General features: G+C 38.3%; 4 protein-coding genes across 10 annotated transcripts; 2 read left to right on the top strand and 2 right to left on the bottom strand.

The window, feature by feature from the left end:
* The first annotated feature begins 226 nt into the window (after positions 1-226).
* On the top strand, positions 227-4,831 carry LOC105565707 (exocyst complex component 6). 2 transcript variants are annotated; one of them, XM_012019119.1, is made up of 13 exons: positions 227-736; positions 1,190-1,355; positions 1,477-1,763; positions 1,850-1,952; positions 2,029-2,268; positions 2,343-2,510; positions 2,663-2,734; positions 2,824-2,958; positions 3,032-3,402; positions 3,471-3,705; positions 3,781-3,922; positions 4,008-4,194; positions 4,274-4,831. In XM_012019119.1, the coding sequence occupies exons 1-13, from the start codon at positions 669-671 to the stop codon at positions 4,398-4,400; spliced, it is 2,301 nt and encodes a 766-aa protein (XP_011874509.1). In that variant the 5' UTR covers positions 227-668; the 3' UTR covers positions 4,401-4,831. The 2 variants fall into 2 exon arrangements, with proteins under 2 accessions (XP_011874509.1, XP_011874508.1); XM_012019118.1 differs by lacking the exon at positions 227-736 and adding an exon at positions 851-1,075.
* On the bottom strand, positions 4,696-10,056 carry LOC105565708 (eukaryotic translation initiation factor 4B-like). Its single transcript, XM_012019120.1, has 12 exons — positions 9,919-10,056; positions 9,555-9,683; positions 9,061-9,242; positions 7,190-7,297; positions 6,891-7,110; positions 6,527-6,778; positions 6,158-6,440; positions 5,940-5,985; positions 5,655-5,862; positions 5,460-5,565; positions 5,312-5,378; positions 4,696-5,235 (listed from the first exon to the last, which is right to left on the bottom strand). The coding sequence occupies exons 1-12, from the start codon at positions 9,926-9,928 to the stop codon at positions 5,167-5,169; spliced, it is 1,680 nt and encodes a 559-aa protein (XP_011874510.1). The 5' UTR covers positions 9,929-10,056; the 3' UTR covers positions 4,696-5,166.
* Positions 10,057-11,681: 1,625 nt separating this feature from the next.
* LOC105565706 (nurim homolog) lies at positions 11,682-13,535 on the bottom strand. Of its 3 annotated transcripts, none has more exons than XM_012019116.1 (4): positions 13,307-13,535; positions 12,969-13,224; positions 12,344-12,821; positions 11,682-12,085 (listed from the first exon to the last, which is right to left on the bottom strand). In XM_012019116.1, the coding sequence occupies exons 2-4, from the start codon at positions 13,099-13,101 to the stop codon at positions 11,962-11,964; spliced, it is 735 nt and encodes a 244-aa protein (XP_011874506.1). In that variant the 5' UTR covers positions 13,102-13,224; positions 13,307-13,535; the 3' UTR covers positions 11,682-11,961. The 3 variants fall into 3 exon arrangements, with proteins under 3 accessions (XP_011874506.1, XP_011874507.1, XP_011874505.1); XM_012019117.1 differs by having other exon boundaries at positions 13,317-13,535; XM_012019115.1 differs by lacking the exon at positions 13,307-13,535 and having other exon boundaries at positions 12,969-13,300.
* A 1,036-nt stretch (positions 13,536-14,571) lies between these two features.
* On the top strand, positions 14,572-21,947 carry LOC105565704 (BTB/POZ domain-containing protein 10). 4 transcript variants are annotated; one of them, XM_012019111.1, is made up of 8 exons: positions 14,572-14,826; positions 15,594-15,719; positions 17,661-17,777; positions 18,107-18,268; positions 19,027-19,298; positions 19,506-19,703; positions 20,466-21,262; positions 21,421-21,947. In XM_012019111.1, the coding sequence occupies exons 2-7, from the start codon at positions 15,604-15,606 to the stop codon at positions 20,927-20,929; spliced, it is 1,329 nt and encodes a 442-aa protein (XP_011874501.1). In that variant the 5' UTR covers positions 14,572-14,826; positions 15,594-15,603; the 3' UTR covers positions 20,930-21,262; positions 21,421-21,947. The 4 variants fall into 4 exon arrangements, with proteins under 4 accessions (XP_011874501.1, XP_011874503.1, XP_011874502.1 ...); XM_012019112.1 differs by lacking the exon at positions 14,572-14,826 and adding an exon at positions 14,863-14,922; XM_012019113.1 differs by lacking the exon at positions 17,661-17,777.
* The last annotated feature ends 43 nt before the right edge of the window (positions 21,948-21,990 follow it).

Genomic DNA, 21,990 nt, shown 5'->3' with positions numbered 1-21,990 from the left:
TCAGTAAGGCTGGGTCTACATTTGGATGTCGTAAGTCGTGTCGGAAGGAATTGACCAATCACAGTTCATTATTCGACTTACGACATCCAATGTAAACCCAGCCTTACTGACTTTACTGGCGTGCGAAAAACGCAGCACCAGTAATTTTCATTGCTACCAACTATACTGTTTTCACTGGCAGTAACTAAATCCATTTTCGAACACATCCTAGATCGCGTGTCTGCTGCTTTGCTGTTCGTTCAATTGAACTTCACAGCGATGAAGCAAAATATGGTGAAATTTATTTTGCAGCATCTAGTAACAATTCTTCAACCAATAGCAGCGAGTTGCTGCGGCAGTATGCTGCGCATGAAATGGTACCTTAAGAGGGCGCCAACGCATAGTGAATTTTTCAAGCTGCGGAAACTCGACGGAAATTCTGTGGTCTCTCGTCGGCGGTGTAAATTACGAAAAAAAGCGTTTGTCATTAAAACACTGTAATCAAGGGTAAAATTGGATTAGCACGGTGGATCGATGAAGCGCCGATAAATAGAAACGTCACAATTCAAATGTAGTTTAACTGGGGGGAAGGGGGGGAGACATTCGTCATCGGTCTGTCGCGACGAGTCTGTCAAACGAACGTCAAGCTCGTCGATCGGCGGCTACGTGTATCTTTGAGGTCAGCGACGATGCAGCGGTACGACATTCTGATCCAGGAGATCGAGGGCATCGACGACTACCTGGGCCCGACGTTCCGGTGAGCGAAGCCGACGGAAATCGGGGGGGGAAGTCCCGGCTCGAAGTACGCGCCCGTCCGCCCACCCGATGTCACAATCCACCCCTTTCACGCAGATGCAACGAGCCCGCATATGCGCACTTGAGGGGGGGTGGCTTGAACGAGGGGTGGCACAGGGTGGCATCATAGACGCGCCTACTCGTACTCTCTCCGATTTTCCGACGCGTAATTTCTCGCGACGCTGTCGGGAATGTCAATTAATCTGGTGCAAAACCTCCTGTCGTCCATGGTGCCGAAGCACGAGTACCTACTTTATGAGATAGAATCGACCGACACTAATAGCATAGGCCTCGTTTTCAGGTATCGCCGGGATGCGAATAAACCGCGTGAGAATTAAGAAAGCCGTGCCGCCGAGAGGCATATAAAGAAAAAAAAAAGAGAGAGACTGTTGTCATACCCGACTCTATGTTGCAGAGCGATTTACGATGGCCACGAGCATCAGAAATTTATGGAGAAGCTCGATGACCGCATTAAGGCTCACGACAAGGACATCGAAAGGATGTGCAATCACCACTACCAGGGATTTATCGATTCCATTCGCGAGCTCTTGCAAGTCCGCTCGCAGGCGCAGCAATTGAATGTTAGTTGTGCTGCACTTAGAAAGTAGCCGGTGGCAGTGGTATTTGATTCTTTGACGCCGCGACATCATTTTTCACATACACGAAATGTTGTTTAATACCTGATTCAACCTCGTTACGCAGGCGGAAATATTGGAGCTCGACAAATGCATCACCGCCACATCCACCAAGGTGATCGAGAAGGGCGAGGAGCTTGTAAAAGCTCGCAAAGTCGAGAGCAACATGGCTGCTGCCGTGGACAGTCTCACGATGTGCCTTCCTGTCCTAGCCGCGTACGCAAAGTTGCAGAAGCAGTTGAAAGACAAACGTTACTATCCAGCCCTGAAAACGCTGGAGCAATTGGAGCATCACGATCTGCCGAAAGTTACGAATTACAGGTTTTCCTCTCAAATTACACAGCAAATTCCACAGTAAGTTCGATTGGAAGAATCTTGGAGTATCTCTCTCTTATACGCGATATCGCATAGGCATTACTGACCCGTCTTTCTCGTTACAGATTGCGCGAGAATATAAAGGATGCGTCTATGTCCGACTTGAGGGACTTCCTAGAAAATATAAGAAAGCATTCGCCAAAGATCGGGGAAGTGGCAATGAGACATGTGAGTGATTCCCCTTTACTCAACTGGATATACCTATTATCTATGTGATTTGTTAACTTTGACAACGTTTTATTAGACCGCCGAACAGTTGGCGACTGAGGCAGAAATTACGGGATGGAAGAAAAAGAGAGCTAACGCGAATCAGTCGAACGAGGTCGAGGAGGAACTGAGTGCTCAAGATTTAATGGATTTCAGTCCTGTATATCGATGTATGCATATCTATACTGTGCTCCGTGAAGGAGAAACTTTTACAACGTACTATAGGCAGCAAAGGAAACAGCAAGCTAGACTAGTTTTGCAGCCGCCCATCAATATGGTAATTTGCTCTCGTCGAGTACCGCTATATCTGTATGTCCGTGTTCTAATAACCAAACATCTTTTTATTTTTAGCACGAGAGTATAATCGGATATCAAACTTACTTGCACGGTATCATTGGTTTCTTTGTCGTAGAGGATCACATACTGAATACGGGTAACAGACTAGCCACCCGTGCATACTTGGACGAGCTATGGACCATGGCACTGTCCACCATAGTGAATGCTTTACGCACGCATTCGGTAAATTGTTACATACATAGTGTTATATTTTATACAATTAATATAATTAATGTAAAAGAATAAAAATGTATACGCACAAATATCTGGCACGATCCAGCAAGACTGTCATTCTGTTGTGTGATTTTAATATAAGAATATGTGTTTTTTTTTAGGCATATTGCACAGACGCTACGCTCATACTAAAAATAAAAAATCTTATTATGTTATTTAATACTACTCTAAGAGTAAGTAAAGTGCATTCATTGTTTGTATGTATATGCATGTACATGTATAATGCAGATAAATTCAATTTTTGTGTATTATGCGTAAACAGGATTATGGCTACTCCGTAGGACAACTGTGGGATTTGTTACAAGAAATTAGAGTTCATTACAACGAAGTGCTAATGCAGCATTGGGTTCAAGTATTCAGGGATATTTTGGACGAAGATAGTTTCTTGCCAATTCAAGTAATTATCATTTATGCATACCTATGAAACAATTTTTATTAAATCGTTTATTTACTCGGTTATCACGTTCCAGGTTACAACGCAAGCGGAATACGACCAAGTTTTGAATCTGTTCCCTTATCACGACGAGGAATTGCAGAAAGCCGAATTTCCGAAGAAATTTCCATTTTCTGACATGGTACCGAAGGTTTATCAGCAGGTGAAAGAGTTCATCTACGCTTGCTTAAAATTTTCAGAGGACTTGAACTTTACGCAAACGGAGATTGACGAAATGATATGCAAATCAACGAATCTGCTGCTAACGAGAACTTTCAGCGGATGCTTGTCATCCTTGTTTCGCAAGCCGTCTTTAGCACTTTTGCAAGTGGTACAAATTATAATAAATACGGGATATCTCGAGAAATCTACCAAGTATTTAGAAGAATTTGTGACTAATATTACTGGGTAAGTATCTAACAATTATTGTCCTTTTTTGTAAGTTTATTAAGTTACATCTCAATTCTTTTTTTTAGCACATCGCATCAAGGGCAATTAAGTTCTATGGGCGTAGAATCTGCCATGTTTCGGGTCGCACGAGATGATGCTGAGAAACAAATTTGCGATAAGCTGAAGAATAAGCTAGATGAATTTCTAGAATTGGAGAATTACGATTGGAACTTGGCAGAACCTCAAGGACATGCCTCGGGATTTATTACGGATCTCATCGCGTTTTTGCAGAGCACTTTCACATGCTTCACCAATTTGCCAGTAAATATTGCAACATAATGCGGTTACATATGTATATGGTTTCTAATATACAATAATCGATCATTAACATTTCAGGAAGAAGTAGCTCAAGTGGCATGCAAATCCGCGTGTTGTCACATCGCTAAAGCCATATTAGGCATATTAATCAGTGAAGATGTGAAACAGATATCCATGGGTGCATTACAACAAGTCAACCTAGATACGATACAATGCGAACGTAAATTTTTATGTCTTTCATTACGCAATATTTTAATACGATGCATATTTCGTGAGAAGATAATTCAAATGGTTGTAATTTTCAGAATTTGCTGCTTCTGAGCCAGTCGTTGGTTTGCCAGAAGGAATCTTATTGCAATACTTCTCGCAATTACGACAGTTATTAGATTTATTTATGAGTTGGGACTGGCCTACTTATTTTCACGACTACGGTCATGACTCTAATAAATATGATTTAGTTACCCCTAATATGGCTGTGCTTCTCCTAGAAAAGTATTTATTGCATATGTTATTTGCATATCTGTTTTGTATGTATTAATGTGCATTATTTTATTAACATATATCTTTTTAGGTTGAAGGAGTCTGATAAGAAAACGGTGTTCTCTGTATTAAAGAAGAGCGAAAGGGATAAAAAGAAATTACTTGAAACTGTATTAAAACAATTACGTCAACTAGCACAAACCACTCAACAGCAATAGGATTTCGAATCAATAATGTAATATAGGCGGAAATATATGTACTCCGGTATATAAACATTAATTTTTATATATGAATATTGCAAGAATTCTTGACAATGAATTATAATATAGGTAATTATTTATTATTTAAAAAAAAAGTATATTTGTTCTTTACATCACAAATCCCTTAATACGTTGTATTTTTACAAGTACTTTTTTTACTATCCGTCGATTTCAAAATTATTTTCAATGTAAAAAAATATGTAAATACACAGGGATTAATGTGGGGAGAAATAATTTAAGTACAACGTAATAATTGTGTTCCCATATACTTATTATTTTAATTTCCTTCTATATTGGCATTGTTATATTACATGTAAACGAGTCACATATCGTACAATTACTGTACAGCAGATTAAGTATGATGTATAAAGTTCCAATTGCTACACCCCATATACAGTGTGATTATTCTTGGAAACATACAAAAAGTTTGATGCAATTGATCATTCGGTAATCACGAGAAATTTGCGACATTGCGGATTAACAATGCCAAAATTCTTCGTGCCGAAATGCAAAGTAAATGTATAAGTTGATATAGAAATATAGTTATATTGAGAATATTAAAATAGAGATTAAATACAAATCAACAATAATTCCAATAAAGTAGTACAACGCCTGACTTACGATGATTTTATGTAGTAGCAGAAGTAAAACAAATTGTGATAATGCATAATTGTGTGTTGCATGTGGCACAATTTAGGTGTGTGTTGCAAATTAGAGTCAGAGACTATTCATCGATGTTGTCGGGATCCACATCGTCCGGCAACATTGAATATTTATTGGAAGCTACAAAATTCTAAAAAAAAAAACCATATATTAATACCATCTCTTTATATTCATCACAGTTTCACGTAAATTCATATTTTACTCACTGGAGCTTGTTCGTCTTTTGCCTTCGGCATTCTACTGATTTCATCTTTTTCTTTGTCTTTGCGATCTCTGTAAGGGAAATAAAGTATAAGTGTAAGCGCAAGTCTAGCGTATATCGCTAAACAGATTGCATTTTTTTTCTGTCAATACCTTTCCACCGCACGAGTATCTTTCTCGGCGGATTTCTGAGGTCCTTTGGATGTCGGTGGCCCAGAACGTGAGGCTGGTGATGCTTTGGGTCCACTTTGTTCCTCCGCTTTAAAAATACAATACATGTCACATTTGCCAACGTCTGCATGCGAAATGACGAAATTTTATGAATGTTTAAAGGCGACCGAAACTTACCAGAACGAGTAGGAGTTGGTTGAGATCTCGGCGCGGATCTTTCAAGCCGAGTACCTCTATCTTCTTCTGATCGCCAAGCTGGTCGCCCCCTCTCCTTCTCCTTCTCCTTCTCTTTCTCTTTCTCCTTCTCCTTGTCCTCCTCCTTGTCCTCCTCCTTGTCCTGTTCTTTATCTTTGTCCTTGTCCTTATCTTTGTCGTCGCGTCCTTCCTGCAAGCGAAAATTATTTACGTCACGACTATTTATAGATGTAAACATATTCCTTGTGCTCAGTTTGAAAAACTTACGCCATTACGTCGACCCCAAGTACCGTCTCTACGTTCCTTAGTGTCCCTGAAGAGAAAATATGTCAGACTTTCTAACAGCGACGAACATTCTTACGCAAATTTAATGAGAATTAAACGTAGTATTCCTGACGTGAAATGCCAATTTCTTTTTATGAAATTTCGAATAATAAATAAAATGGCATAATTCACACTAATAACTTGATATGTGTTACACGTACGACTCCTCTCGGGATCGTGATTCCGCGTACGACTTGGCGAGACGTTCTTCTATCTCTCGCTCACGGGCAGTGGTATCTACAGGTTTCGCAGCACCGAAAATGTTGGCCGCCGGCACGGACACTGGCGCCCGTTGAGTCGATTCCGAATCCGCTGTTGATTTCGATTCCGTTGATTTCGATTCCGTCGTGCCGTCCTTAACTGCCGATTCTTCCCCACCTACAATGGCCTCAACGGGTTTCGTGCGAGGCTGCAGTTGCAGTTTCGGTCTTTGCCGTGACTCGGCTGAACAATCGTAAAGATATCGGTAATTGGAACAGAGATACGATATTCTTCGTGTAACTTACAACAATGCACAATTATACACTTACGTTTTGGCTCTAGATCTTGGCGCTCTCGACGATCACGGTTCCAATCAGAAGAATCGCCATAATTGCGACGTGGCCCGAAACTACTGCTCCTGTCCCCGTCTCTCTCTCTGCTTCTCCCTCGATCACCAAAACGATTCCAGTCCCTGTCTCTATCCCTGCTATCATCTCTGAATCCCCTTTCTTTAAACGCGGATCCCTTATCATTGCTGTCTCTCTCGCGCCATGCACCTGGCTTGTTATCGTAATCGTGTCCTGTTCAATAAAAAAATGTTTCTCCATTATAGAATAATTATTTGAGAATTAATCTTTATCGAAGCTTTCATTTATCTGTGCAAATATAAAATTTAGATAAACATCTGCATACTCTCTTCTCTTCGATCTCTGTCAAATCCAGATCTATCGTATCGACTACGATACGAATCTCCCTCCGGCAATTCCTCACGCGGTCCACTTCTCCAGTCGCCGGACGTGCGTTCCGGATCATCATAATTGTCCCTACGGTTGTCTCTACCCATCCTACCACCTCGACGATCATCGTTACTGCTGTTCGAGACTTCAATTCTTACTCGTCTCGTCTTAATCGTCTACACGGGAGGAGATATGACATTATATTCAGCAACTCTCATTTTTCTCGCCAATAAATGTCAAGTACCATTCCCTTACCGTGTTTGTCATTGAAAGAGCATCAATGAGACTCTGGCGATCTTCAAATTCGACATAACCGTAGCCCTTAATTTTATTTGCGTCTTTTGGCAAACGCATGTTTGAAATCTGTAAAACAGAAAGAAACCACATAACTTGCAATTGAGGCGTGAAAAATAAAAAGATACTTGTAACGCCGCGTTACAGTATCCTTATACTCTTTATACTCTTCATAGAAATAAAAATTGGTTATTTACATTTTGGGTTTCAAAATTTCTCCTTAAATTTGTCATGGTTTCATAACTTGAAAATACAAAATTGTTTTTATTATTATCTTTGTTAATAAAAAAATATTTCAAAAGTAGATGTTTCAGTTTGCCTGATCTCGTTTCAGAATTAAAAAAGTAACGACTTGTCATTTTTTAAGTAACGGTAACGATAACGATTACTTTTGAAAATCAGTAACTGTAACAGTAACGAGTTACATTTTTGAGATCTAAAAAAGAAAGATGAACCGTTGCGCACAAGTGCCCATCTACAATAGAGATTTGAACCCCAAGCCTTAAGAAATTGACTAAACACAGTCGCGTATTCTACTCATACTTGACCGTGATTAGTCAATTTCTTAAGGCTTAAAGCTTAAATCATCTATTGTTAGAGGTGTGACATTTTGATGTTATCTTTAGTCCCAGTCTACAATAGATGATTTAAGCCCAAAGCCTTAAAAAATTGACCAATCATGGTCAAGTATGAGTAGAATACGCGACTGTGATTAGTTAATTTCTTTAAGGCTTAGGGTTTAAATCTCTATTGTAGATGGGCACTAATACGCAAAATGCCCCAGGAACGTTTTTAATGTCATTTCTTTACATTTTGGAATCCCCAACTTCGTTTTAACATGTTTTTACAACACAAAATGACCCTCGACACGCAAAATAGCGTCCAAAATAACGCCAAAAATCGCAATTTTCCTTAGTAAACATTTCTAACGTCAATGTTGTATCCTAAACCAAAGAGATTTACACCTAAGACTAGTTTCTGTTTACTTTTTTAAGACATGTTACTGCTTTTATAGCCTGAAAATGATATGTAATTTCAGTAATTTGTTCCATGCTATTTCAATATGTTATGTTTCATGTTACATTTTTTAACATATGTTTAGCCTTAATAAATATCGTAAATTGTTCTATTAAAACATTAAGGCCCGGTTTTTCAATTTCTGGTTAACTATTAACCAGAAGTTAGTCGACTCCAAAGTATAACTAGGTCCACTCCGTCATGATTTGTTTCCGACATTGCAGACCAATGATAGAAAAGATGTATGTGCGGTAGTGTGGCTTTGACGAGAACGTATACGCACACACACATACACACATCGCTGGATCCTGCCCGGGTGATTAAAGGAATACCACGTGATCAGGACCGCAGAGATCAAAGGGGCCGACAGAGAGTGGACCTACCAGTTATATTATGGTCAGCTCTCCATCTTTTTCTATATTATTTTCTAAGAAACAGGTAAACGAGTAACCTCTGGTTAACATTTAACTAGAAAATGAAAAACCAGGCCTAAAAGAGGTAAATTAAAAGTTAAAAGTTACCGATAAAATGTAACTAAATTCAGTTAAAAGTTAACAGTCTATAATGTAACTAAGTTAAAATTATTTAACTTTTTGACTCTTTGATTTAACTTGTATCTTTTTAACCAGACACCACCCAACCCTGAACATAGATAATAAACAACATCAAATTTGGTTGACTGTATCTGGCAATTTTTATGTTTAGGACTCGCTACGTTTCGACCATAGGTTTTGGTCCTTTTCAAGCGACCTGACTGTACAAAGTAAGAGATTTACGAATTATAGATAACGAAGATACTTTGAAAGGTAACGAACCTTCATTTCCGCAAAGAAATCTGCCAGATCAGCTTCATCTACATCGTACGGCAGATTGCTTATGTAGGCTACATAAGGAGGACTTGTAGGGATATTTTCCTCATCTATCCCTGGTCCTCGTGCAGCCCTTGGAGCGGTCGGCAGTATAACCGGGTCTTTGCTGCTCCTCGATGAAAATCCTTCTAAGAAATCAAATGTATTTTTACAATATCAGATATTAATATAAACTTATTAAAAAGGACTATAGCACTGCTACATTTCTTTCTTTATTACAACTGTAACATGGCAAAATAATTTTTTATATGTCGTACATATACATAACGCTTACAGCTTAACGTAATAATTATATAATTCTAACGCATAAATACATAAGTACTTAGGCATAACAATTAGTGCTGAAATCTAACTGCATGTTTTTTAAATAAGATACAAGTAAAAGTCACGATCGAGCTTTGATCGCAAACTGGGACAAAGGCGATTCCCCCCCGACTTACCATGATCGTCCTCCACATCGTCAGCCCAATTAGACGATTTCATGGGCATATTAGGGGCCGGGCCATTTCCGTCGGCCAGGAATGAATACAAGTTAACGGTCACTCCCTTCTTCTTCTTGTTCTTCTTGCCTGCGAACACACACGCGGGCGTATTGTTAGAAGAACGCGACGTCCCGCCGAGCATCGAAGCGCGCCTAGCAGCTCGTGCAATATCGAAAGCATGGTGACCACGTCGCGTGGAGTTTGGTTAGGTGCGAACATGCGGGGCGAGAACGGCGACGTGGACGGCGCTCGGAGGTCACCTTGGTGCTCGAAAAAAATTCTCCTCCACCAGGAGTTGACGTAACGCCGACCGAGAACGTACCTGAAGACATGGTAACGGTTGAGAAATCCGCAGAATTACGTGCCAGGCTGTGTCTACATGCACCACACGACCACCCTCGCAGAATCCGTGTAAGAATGAATCAGATTTACGCGAGATGTACACGCAACATGTCTGCGATTGCACGCTTATACGTCGCGCCATCTCTCGCCAGCTCTACGTTTATTCAACGACTCTCTGGTTCTAAAAGTCCTAGGAAACTTCCCTCCGTACGAGCTCGTTCATTGGATAGCAAATTAGTTTATTGTAATGTAGCAAAATAGTTGCAAAAGTAAAAATGGGCGTAAAGGCGCGCAAAACAGTCTCTTGAAACGGTATGAAGTAAAACGCCGGCGTGGCCGCTCTTAGGTTTTTATCTGATATTACTGAAAAAAGTATCAGTTTTTTGGCGCCGATTATGATTTAAAATTTGAAGATTTTGATGCGAAAATTTAAATTCACGGAAACTAATAAAGGCATCAGAAGAACACAGTTGACAAAGAGATCATTTTGTGACTAAATACTCTTTGAACATGTATTTAAGACAAAGTTAAATATGTATAAGAACTGATTACAAACAAGCCTTAGTGTGCACTTAGTGCGCACTAGTGCAAGCAACCGAATTCGCTATAAGAATTGCGATTTCAAAAATTCATTTTTTCGAATGAAAAAGGTAAATAAAATCTTGAAAATTGACAAAGAGAACATAATTCGCAAGGAGATTGCACTACCTAAAATTTTGAAAAACGCGATTTGGATTTTGCAAAAATAATTCTTACAAAAGGATGACAAAGTATATCGAGAGAACACAATTGGTAAAGAGATTGTTACCTCATAAAATTCCTTATAATAACGTGTAAGAGACCTTTTTTTAATTAGAACTACCGTTACAAAAAAAATGGGGTTTGTTAGTTGTTACTAATCGGCAAAGTAACATAGTTATTAGTTGGTAAAGAAATATAAGTTTTCTTCGGCTATAAATATTTTACAAATACTAAAAGTTTAAAAACTCAAAAATTAACTATGAAAAATAAAGTTGGAAGAAACAGGGAACAACAATAAAACAAATGTGATTTAAAACTTTTGTATCTTTTATTAGTTATATCTATGATACAGGATTAAGAAGTAACTCGTTACTTATAACGAAGTTACAGTGTAACTTAACTCACACTAAACAATATATGGTGACACGCCAATATGGGTCGCAAGGCAAGATGTAGGTAGTCCAACTTTGTAAATCTTAAATCTTTCTGAAAATCGTGAATCTATATACCGTTTCTTTTCCACATTAGTACTACGCGCCGATTTCTTTTCCGGACATAACACAGTTTATCATATACGTGGAAATATTGTCGTCAGCAGATTCACGTATTCGATTCGATGATTATTTTTCAAATACAATTCGCATTTTTCTGATGCTATATTTAGCATTCAATTCTCTCCCTCCCCCCATTTTCCCCGTCCTGTAAATTAATTTTATTGCGAAAAATATTACCCCAACCAGGATTCGAACCTGGGACCTCCCTCAATCCGTGACGGGCGTCACGATTTTCAGAAAGATTTAAGATTAAGTTGGGCTACCTACATCTTGCCTTGCGACCCACATTGGCGTGTTACCATATATTGTTTAGTTTTAGATAGGGGTCTTACTTGAAAGTTACTTGTTAACTCACACAGTTACATTAATAATTACTTTATACATATTCCAAATCTCCACAGATCGCATTAGGCCTTGCGTTTGCGCATAAACGCTTTTATCGACGCTTTACAATTCAAATGCAGATTAGATATTCTTATTTTCATTGCAAGAAAATACACCATTTTGTATATAAAGTTAAGTGTCCCATTGTCACAAAATACAATATACATACACATAAGTCGCAAAAATAAAAGTATATATTATATTCGTTAATTTATGTCAATCTATATAAATATGTTAATCAATATTTATATTAATCTGTATAAATATGATACGAAATTAATGAGAATCAGGAGAAAAATGTTGAAGAGACGAAAAATCAAGATGGAGAAAAATAAAAAGTGTAATTAAGACAATTCCATCTGCTTCTGTTTGAAATATCTGATGTGATAATTATAGTCTTCGGAATCTATTGTCCACAACAATGGCATATATAATGTTAATATGATGGCCAATAACAGCCGATCCGCACTGTAACAAAATTACATTCATCAGTTATTTTAATTGTCCCATTTTATTCCTTCTTAAGACTCGTTCTATGATTGAAAATTTAAATAAAATAATAAACTGCCAATCTATAAATATTGTACATTATATACTTTACAAAGATATTCAAAATCATTTAGCATGAGTTATAAATTGATGGCACTTAGTTTATGTATATACATATTGTTTTTACAAAGGCTATTGTAGATGTAAGGAATTAAATTGAGCTTTGTACAATCTTACCTCATGATAGGACAAATCCATAGAATAATAAGAAATCCAGTAAAACTAGGATGTCTCATGTGTCTCATATATCTGCGCAGTTGCCTAGATTTGGCATCCAACGGACTATCTCTTTCAGTCACTCTGTACCACATCTGTTTGAGCCCGCAGAGCTCAGCCATGTCCATCATAATACATCCACTGTAAATAATAACCCAAGCTATCGAATGGACGGTGGAAAACAACCAGAATAGATGGTTGGAAGTCTCAAACTTCCACATTGTTGCAGCTGGAGTTTGCTGCCATTTACTGATCATGAAGTGAAGACTCGCCGAGCTGCAGGCATTGTAAATACTCCTGCTGAGATGTTCAATGCGTAGTTTACAGAAGGTTTGCTTAGTAAAGTCATTGGCCATGATGGAATGTTGAAAAACAAAGATTGTAAGGAGTAACATATTTACTAAGAGAGACCATAGCGTGGATTCAGCTGTATCGTCATCTGAAAACAATCGAGTTATTTGTAGAAACTATTGCAGCAGAAAGTTCATTCGTGACTTTGAAATGAATATGCATGTACACAAGCCAAGATATAAGAATAGGAGGAAATTATTATATCAGAGTTTGACATTATTTAACAAGGGCATACCTGACAACGTATGTAGACTTTCACGGTCGACATAAGAGTCTTTTGATAAGAAATACGTCAGTCTGAACAAGATGTAGCAAGTGTACACGAAACTGGAAGCACCCACGATCACGCTCGGCACATGCGAGATCATCTTCGAGAGATGAATGACATAAATGGGTCGTTACGTTGCATACAGTCGTGAAAGGGGTATTTTCGTACTTCGTTGTAATACTTGGTTACGAAAAAGTGTACTTCATAAACGGCATTTGCCTGCCTGTAAATAAAAGAATTGTGCTACAACTTAAGGATTGTATACACTAGCGTATAAATAGCATTGACTAATGTGAGATGCACACCGCGTCATACCCGCGTTCGATGTCCACCGTCCGATTGTCCAATAGGAGAGTTCGTTTTCTAAAGTTCTGCTGGAGTGTTTGGAAAACGGCATCTCTCAAGCCCGCACTTTGCTCCCGCAGAAGTTCCTCAATCCAAAGTCTAATAAACTTTATTCCGAGGTCAAAATTTTAATTCAATTTCATTCTCAATTTATACATCAATAGCCTAATCATTGGCCCGTATTCTGTATTATCTTTCATCGATAAAAGCGCCTCTAAAGTCAGCGGCACACGATATTTTTCCTAGGCCCGGTTTCACAACGCGAGTTAATCTAATCGGTCGGTTAACTTGACAGGGTGCCAACATAAAACTTCTTTATTAACCAAGAAAATAGGTTAATAAAGAAGTTTTATGTTGGCACCCTGTCAAGTTAACCGACCGATTAGATTAAAGCCCGCTGCAGACGATGCTATTTTTCCTGCTGGATTGCTTGCAATTTAGTAAATTACTAGGAATCCTGAATGCTGAGTGGTGCAATGATAGTAATTTACTAAATCGCAAGCAATCCAGCAGGAAAAATAGCATCGTCTGCAGCGGGCTTAACTCGCGTTGGTGAAACCGGGCCCTAGTATTACTATTTTGCCTACTGGATTTTCCTTACGAGAGCCAATCAGGATTCAGCTTTGAGTCACCTGATCGAAAACTCTGCATCTTGATTGGCTCCCGTAAGCAAAGTAGGAAAATAGTATCGTGTGTCGTTGGCTTTAAAGCCAACGGCACACGATACTATTTTTCCTACTGGATTGCTTACGAGAGCCAATCAGGACGCAGAGTTTTCAATCAGGTGACTCAAAGCTGAATCCTGGTTGGCTCTCGTAAGGAATCCAGTAGGAAAAATAGTATCGTGTGCCGTTGGCTTAAGTCCGTATCAGACTACGGGTTGAGATTGAGATTAGATTGAAATTTGACCAATTAGAGTAAAAGTTACTAAACTTGAGATTAGTAAACTTTACTGTGATAGGATAATGCATATTGTATAATTTATAAACTTGCACGTATTTTTTTAGACGTATTTATTGGCTACAAAACAGAATGTTTCTAGACGCAAAGAGCACTGAGGATATGTAGATTAGGCTTTACACGTGTCACCGTGATCCGTATGCAAGAGCCTTAAGTCCCAGTGTCCCCTCTTGACTGAGATGGTCGACCAATAAACGAGAGGGAGGAGCTCGGTGCAAGTGCAGCTCAACCTCACTGCACCGGAACATTGCACATTCTTGCTCTCAATTCCACCGATTTCGCGCACTTGCGCGGGGCTTATATGGCGAGGAATATACTCCGGTATCGTTGTAACGCGCAATTAGTGGTAGTAGCGAGTGTGTACATGTGCACGTAGTTATATTTATTACATTCGTCAATTTGAGAGAGCCGTTGTCATCGGGTTAGCCCGTGTTCCTGCCGATTCATACGATCTGGAGATCTGCCAGTCCACCAAGAGATTTCTAAAACGGCTCGGTTGGCTCCTCTCGATCTCGAGCTCGTAAGTATCGTCGCTGTCCGCCGTATTGTGCGACGTATCGTTGACGCTACGGGAATGGCGAGATTTCGAAAGACACTTACGAAAGAGCGATACGAGGTTAAACGTCGAAGGCGTGAAAGTCTCGCTAGAGGACATCGCTTCTCGCCGCACCTTTTCACGGTTTTTTTTTCCTTTTGTATTTGATAAACATGTGGAATACGCAAAATTGAATTGAGCTCAGTATATTGCGTGTGTCGGCTAGCAGAATATGAAAGTAGCATTTCAAATCGCCGCTCGACACGCGAAAGGAACATGACGTTCGGTTTATAAGCAGATGGAGATTACACAGTTGAGAGAGAAATTATTTTTCTTTTTTTTTTAGATATCTGTCAAAAGGTCAGGCTATTTCTTTAGCGTAAGAAAACTATCTCGGCGTACTGTGTATTTTCTAAACGTCGAATTGACGTTCTGCGGAAAGACGGCAAGACCGCGGACGTTTTGTTCCACTTGTACCGCATATATAGAGGGAAAGTCTTCTATTATGAGATAGGATTCTAATATGGGTTAGCGGGGTTTCTGTTAAATTAATAGACATCGTCAGTTTGTTCCACCGTGAATTTATTGCCCTCGGAGCGAAATTTGTTTGGTGGAAAATTCATTGTCGGATCGTGTGTAATCGTCGGGGGGGAAAAAAGATTCGCGAGTGAATTTGGGTGTTGGAAACCTGCTGTCTCATATTAGAAACTCATAATAGAAGACTTCCCCTCCATGTTTTCTACTTTCGTCAGGTGGTTCAACATGACAAATCCATTGGAGCGCATCAATTACATGCAAGACAGTAGCAGCGACACAGAGACTGAGTATAAGGAGTCTGACGGAAGGGGAAGGCACCGCTTGTACAAGAACAGATTGAGGTAATTCGCAAATTTTCCCAATGCCAACTTCAATTACTCAGTTTTGAGTTGGACGACACAACATCCGTGAAGTATTGATTCGCGGCAATGCATTCACTCGAGCTGCTACCATTGTACATTATGAAGTAGAGAATATCACTATTAAAGCTTAAAAAAAAAAGTTGACATTTTCGGCGATAAGTTAGAGTCTACAGTTTTATGTACACGAACGAGGCGAGATCAGCTCCGGCTCTACTGTCTCTACAACGTTTTAGATTTCTTAGCATGCACTTAGATCTGCCCTTATGAATATCTATTATTTGCATGCCATTTATATATAAATTTACATGCATTTTGCTAATTGGCAAAGTGGAAAGTGTACGAAATCAGTTAAACTCAATGAAGAAAATGCGTAACATACACGCTCAAATTTTGTCCTTAATATTTACACCTTGATACCTCGTACATGTATAAACATTGTCGTACGTATTATTATGAACACGCCACTATTTTGCGTACATTTGTATTCAGATGCAGTAATATATAGATATATTTTAAATGCCGTGTATGCGACGCATTTCCCTCAATTTCACAAACATATTAATTTGTTTCGAGTATATTTACATTGATTTCTATTTTCTTTATTACTGCCGAACATTTAATAAAATACTTTTCATGTCACGTATTCGACAATTTTATATATAGAGAAATACATAAAGAGACGCAACGTCTTACCTATTATTATACTTGCAAAGAATTAGAGAAACTTGCAGAACCAGCTTTTCTATTTCACAGAAACCATCTCGTACGTTATAGAATAGAATTTGTTTCTATATATATATATTACTCTGCTTATACATATGACGTATATGAATGTATGTCTACATGTATATAAATGTTTACTCCAAAGAGATTACAGTGTCTATTATTACCTTCTATAACTTGTATCTCTATATTTTTATATCTGAACTTTTCCAATATATCTGTTGTATGTACGTGCGCACGCGCGCAGACGGAATAACAATAGATAATATAGTCTCTTTGAAATTGACATTCTCTGACTATCGTTCAAGTAGTCGCATTTGAAACCAACATGACGTTTCAGAATAGAATTTTTTTTCCCACCACGGTATAGGCACATAAAACTCAACTTCGCCCCCCCGATAGAGTAAAGTGTCTATTGCAATAATTAAGTATAAACGAAAGGACTATTTTCATGGCGTTTAATTTTTCACATCATAGTCATACCCAAGATGTTTCACGTTATTTTCTCTCGTACCACGGGAATCTGGCTTTAACGTAATTGCACCATTTGCATTTTGCGAGATGTGTATATACATATATCTACGAGGGTGAGTCAAAAATTATCCGCACTTTTCGTTCTACAATTTATTTACACAAAAATAGGGGTTTAATATGCACGTCATTTTTCAACATAGTCTCCTCCCTTGGCAGTGCACTTGGTCCAGCGGTCCACAAGCGTATTGCTTCCAAAGAAGAAGGTGTATTTCTTCCAAGAAGAAAGCCACATTTGCACCGCTTCCTGCAAGCCCAGATCTTGCTCCCTCCGACTTTCATCTGTTTCGGCCGCTCAAGGATGCTTTGCGAGGTCGTCAAATTTCTACAGACGTAGACGTGCAGGAAGCGGTGCAAAAGTGGCTTTGCGACAAACCGAAAACCTTCTTCTCGGAAGGTATACGCAAGCTTGTGCACCGCTGGACCAAGTACATTGCCAAGAGAGGAGACTATGTTGAAAAATGACGTACATATTGAACCCCTATTTTTGTGTAAATAAATTGTAGAACGAAAAGTGCGGATAATTTTTGACTCACCCTCGTACATACCAGATGTTGTGGAAGCAACAAATTCTTATAAAGTAGCATAGTGGTAGAGACGTCACACAGGTGCTTGTATTAGTAGCCGATTAGTATAAGATTACGTGGTTGTTCTGTGCATGTATAGTTGTGGTGGCTCGTCGAAGCCGAAATCTTGTCTGGTACAGAGGGACAGCAGCGGCGATCGGCATTGTCATTCTTTCAATTCCGGCAGAAATTCGCAGGGCACGAGGCTCATTAACAGGTAAATGCACGTAATAAATAAAAGCAGGGAGCTTTCCTGTGCGCTTATTTATTTATTTATTTTTTGTAAACAACAGTTCAGAAATTTTACTGAATAAAATTGATATTAAAGAAATAAAACACGCATTCTAACTTTTTCGAACAATTATTCTTTTCTTCTTATAATGTCTGCAAATCTCAAAATCGAGCTACCGGCTTCGCAATTTATAAGGTAGGTCTTACAATTCGCGTTAATATCATATCATCTTATGCATCTACCAAGAAGTTTCCTACAGTAAAAGAAACACATATTACATGCTGATTGAGAGAGGCAATTAATATTTCCCACAGAATTCGTTCAAATGTCAATATGGCCAAACAAAGTCAGAATCAAAATCAAAACAGCAGCAGAGACATCACAATGTCGGGAGGGTCGGCGACAGCATCTACCACCGGTGTTAGCAACCAACCCGCTAGCGATGAAAGGATCACCCTCATCGTCGATAATACCAGGTGATAATAGAAACGCATTGATATAATAAATACATGTCACTTTTACGCAGGGAAGTAACTCGTTCTTTTAACGAAGTTACAGTTACGTGTTTTGGGTAAATCTAACTTAACTTCGTGGCTTTCTCTCCACCTGTAACTTGACTCAGTTACATTTTTTCGATAACTAGTAGCTAACTTAATTAAAGTTACTTCATATATTTGTTAAACCTCCACAGAGACCATTAGACCTTGCATTTGCACATAAACGTCTTTATCGACACTTAACAATTCAAGTGCAGACTTGATATTTTTATTTTCATCGCAAGAAAGTAACTGTGATGTAACGATTCGTTACTTTTTGAGTAACTGTAACGCGTTAGGGCCTGAGCAGAATAGCTGTCTTGTATTCTTAAGTCACAAGACAGTTATTGTGCGTTACTTTAAGACAAAGATTTAAAACACAAAACATTGTCTGAAGAGTACAAGACAGCCTTTCTGCTCGGGTCCTTACTTTTCAGAATTGTTAACTTGTAACTGTAACCAGTTACATTTTTAGCGAAAAAAACTTTAACTGTAACTAGATATTTTTATAAGGTAACTTTCCAGACCCTGCTTTTACGTTACTAAAAAAATTACGGTTATCAGTGTACATCTCGGCAAATGTATTGCTGCCGTTGTTGAAAGATGCTCCAGTTCAATTATTCTTCTATTAGATTTGCTGATTTATCCTTCTCCTTAGTCAATCCATTCGCGTTTTAATCGTTTTTTTTCTGTTTCAGATTTATCGTTGATCCGGCTTTATTCACAGCGCATCCCAATACTATGTTGGGTCGTATGTTCAGTTCAGGCGTGGAATATGCTCAACCTAACGAACGCGGCGAGTATGAGGTCGCCGATGGTATTTCTGCTATGGTTTTCCGCGCTATCTTGGAATATTATAAGGGCGGAGTAATTCGATGTCCCCCGACTGTAAGTGTTCAAGAATTACGAGAAGCCTGTGACTACCTGCTGGTGCCTTTTGACGCTAGCACGGTAAAATGCCAAAATCTCAGTGAGTATTGTGAAACAATTTATGTGTATATTGCTTTTGTATATTATTGCATAGCTATTCGTGTATAAGTTCTCTGAAGAAGTTTGTGTTCTTTGTCTTGTAATACATGGACATTTAATATATCATAAATGGAAAAAATAAAACTGATAGGAAATAAATAATTTTTTATTGTAAGGATTTTTGAAGTTAAAGAGTTTGTTGTTGCAGGAGGATTGCTACACGAGTTGTCAAACGAAGGTGCGCGTTGTCAGTTCGAGGTATTCTTAGAAGATTTGATTTTACCGTTGATGGTGAACAGTGCGCGACGCGGTGATCGCGAATGCCACATTGTCGTACTGCTCGAGGACGATGTCGTCGATTGGGATGAGGAGTATCCACCCCAAATGGGAGAAGAATACTCCCAAAGTAAGTAAATAGGATTTTTCGAAACAATTGTTACGTACATTTCTAGTTGAATTGAGAGCTCTGTCGTAAAAAAAAATTAAGTCTTAAATGAACAATTATTTGAAACTTTTTGTTTTTAACTAATACGACTAATAATATGGAAACGCTAAATTTATACTAAGTATATGTTTTTGCAGTTCATTTTATTTAAATTATATGATTTATTAAAAATTATATTGAAATATTAGATGCGTAGACATTTAAAATAATTCTTTAAATCTTGTCTTTTATGCATACTTTCGATAGTTCGCATAACGTACTATAAGTATAAGTAACCTTCATAAGCTCTAAGAAAACACGGGCATCTTTTTTCGTTATGAAATACAACAAGCGTTAACCTTACACCATGTTCAATGCAAAATCGATTAACTTTGTGTTTAAAGGCATAATCTCCATTAGTTCCGCTTGTTTTCTTCAACAATAATGCTCAAGGTAGCATGTGATATTAATACCTGTAATGTACATCATATATTTAACCCCTTGCACACTTAGGAAGTGCTGGAATTTGTGTGGGATCTAACCAATACACTTTAAACGCCATTATAATGAACGTATATGCCATAAACATAAAAGAAACATAATTTTCTTTAAAGACTAAAGTTTATTTCAAAGTTAATACTATACATTTTATGGTTTTATTTGATTACAGTTTAATTCATTACTTTTATTTGGTTTTCTTCATTTTCTGAAGACTAAAGTCTATTAGATTCTTTTCACTTTCAGCTGTTAATAGCACGGCGATGTATCGCTTTTTCAAGTATATCGAGAACCGAGATGTAGCCAAGCAAGTAATGAAGGAGCGTGGCCTCAAAAAAATTCGTTTAGGCATCGAGGGCTATCCGACTTACAAAGAGAAGGTGAAGAAACGCGCCGGCGGTCGCGCTGAGGTCATCTATAATTATGTTCAGCGACCCTTCATCCATATGTCTTGGGAAAAGGAAGAGGCCAAGAGTCGTCATGTTGATTTCCAATGCGTTAAATCCAAGTCAGTGACGAATCTAGCTGAAGCCACGGCTGACCCCGTTCTGGACGCTGCCGGAAATCCTATGCTTCTTCAAGTTGCTGAAGGAGTGGTCTCTCAGCCGGAAGTAGTTGGCCTTCCTATGGGTTCGGACGCTGATGTGGACGGACCGATGGGACCTGGCGAACAAGACTTGGGCCAGCTACCGTCAGACGAGCTACCGTAAAAGATGGGAATAAACTAGGATGGGATTTAGAAATCTTGAAGCAGATCTTGGAAACAAACTTCAAAAAATATTTATTAAGTTCTTAAAAAGCTTTTGACGAAAATCTTGTAGTCTTCTGCTCGAAGAATGAGAACTGAATTCTGAAAACCGGAGTGTACTGGATTCTTAAAAGACTGAGATGCATTTGTTTTGAATGTTTACAAATTGGACTCTTAAGACTTTGGAATGCATTGGATTTTGAGAACGGAAGATATTATACGCTGAGAATTTTCGAGGAAGCACATCCTGAAATTTCCAAAGCTTGACAGAAAGAACGAACTACTTATTTGCGAGGTAATTTCCATCCTTCTGATGCCACGGGATTTATGCGTCCTTGTATAAAGAAAATTTTATTTATATTGAATTGGAGGAAAGAAATAACTTTTGTGTTACTTTGTAAACCTAACTCCATTTATTGCATTTTACTATTAATTACATACATTTTTTTCCAGGTTTTTGGTATCACATGACGTGTACGATCATATGACTAAAACAGGACGTATCTTGAAAGGTTTATATCAAGGCGCTATGCACTCCAGTCTTCATGATTCAATGTTTCGCTCTTTCCCTTTCTTTTGTTTCGAATCTATGCGGTTTAATCTAAAAAAAGTTTACCGAAGTCAAAAGACGAACGAAAAAATATTTTTAATTAATACGAATATCAGTCTTTTGTCTTCGTACGGTCCTTCACAAGGTATGTATAACTGTGTTTAAGAAAAAAAGACTTACATTAAGACTATGAATGACATGAATTTCTTCGTCTAGCATCTCTTGTCATAAAGTTTTTGTGATCTTTTGCAACTTTGTGTATATAAACGTTTATATGTGTATATAGGTTTACTTATATGTATAATTGCGAATACGATCGATGTATTACTGTCGTATCTTCTACTACCATCGGTCTTTCCCGTTTTATACTATTATAATAAATAAAGTTGAATACGCGATTTTTTCTCAATAAATAAACTTTTGCCCTGTTTATTCCTCAAAACTCATTTTCCTTGTGGTACAATTTTCTTAAA

Source organism: Vollenhovia emeryi, unplaced genomic scaffold, assembly GCF_000949405.1.
Source record: "Vollenhovia emeryi isolate VEMERY1.0 unplaced genomic scaffold, V.emery_V1.0 DF939149.1, whole genome shotgun sequence".
In the NCBI taxonomy this organism is placed as follows: domain Eukaryota; kingdom Metazoa; phylum Arthropoda; class Insecta; order Hymenoptera; family Formicidae; genus Vollenhovia; species Vollenhovia emeryi.
This window is presented reverse-complemented; position numbering and strand designations above follow the sequence as displayed.

What these genes read in the sequence shown, in the direction of transcription:
- LOC105565707 (XM_012019118.1), top strand. Translation starts at nt 966, where the DNA reads ATGTCAATTAATCTGGTGCAAAACCTCCTGTCGTCCATGGTGCCGAAG. An exon ending in TGCAGCCGCCCATCAATATG is followed by an intron (nt 2,269 to 2,342) that starts GTAATTTGCTCT and finishes TTTTATTTTTAG; the next exon opens with CACGAGAGTATAATCGGATA. An exon ending in TATTTAATACTACTCTAAGA is followed by an intron (nt 2,735 to 2,823) that starts GTAAGTAAAGTG and finishes ATGCGTAAACAG; the next exon opens with GATTATGGCTACTCCGTAGG.
- LOC105565708 (XM_012019120.1), bottom strand. An exon ending in CTTGGGGTCGACGTAATGGC is followed by an intron (nt 5,863 to 5,939) that starts GTAAGTTTTTCA and finishes TTTCGCTTGCAG; the next exon opens with GAAGGACGCGACGACAAAGA. An exon ending in GATACTCGTGCGGTGGAAAG is followed by an intron (nt 5,379 to 5,459) that starts GTATTGACAGAA and finishes TTTCCCTTACAG; the next exon opens with AGATCGCAAAGACAAAGAAA.
- LOC105565706 (XM_012019116.1), bottom strand. Translation starts at nt 13,101, where the DNA reads ATGATCTCGCATGTGCCGAGCGTGATCGTGGGTGCTTCCAGTTTCGTG. An exon ending in AAGTCTACATACGTTGTCAG is followed by an intron (nt 12,822 to 12,968) that starts GTATGCCCTTGT and finishes GATTGTTTTCAG; the next exon opens with ATGACGATACAGCTGAATCC. An exon ending in TGGATTTGTCCTATCATGAG is followed by an intron (nt 12,086 to 12,343) that starts GTAAGATTGTAC and finishes ATTTTGTTACAG; the next exon opens with TGCGGATCGGCTGTTATTGG.
- LOC105565704 (XM_012019111.1), top strand. Translation starts at nt 15,604, where the DNA reads ATGACAAATCCATTGGAGCGCATCAATTACATGCAAGACAGTAGCAGC. An exon ending in GGCACGAGGCTCATTAACAG is followed by an intron (nt 17,778 to 18,106) that starts GTAAATGCACGT and finishes TATTTCCCACAG; the next exon opens with AATTCGTTCAAATGTCAATA. An exon ending in GGGAGAAGAATACTCCCAAA is followed by an intron (nt 19,704 to 20,465) that starts GTAAGTAAATAG and finishes TTTCACTTTCAG; the next exon opens with CTGTTAATAGCACGGCGATG.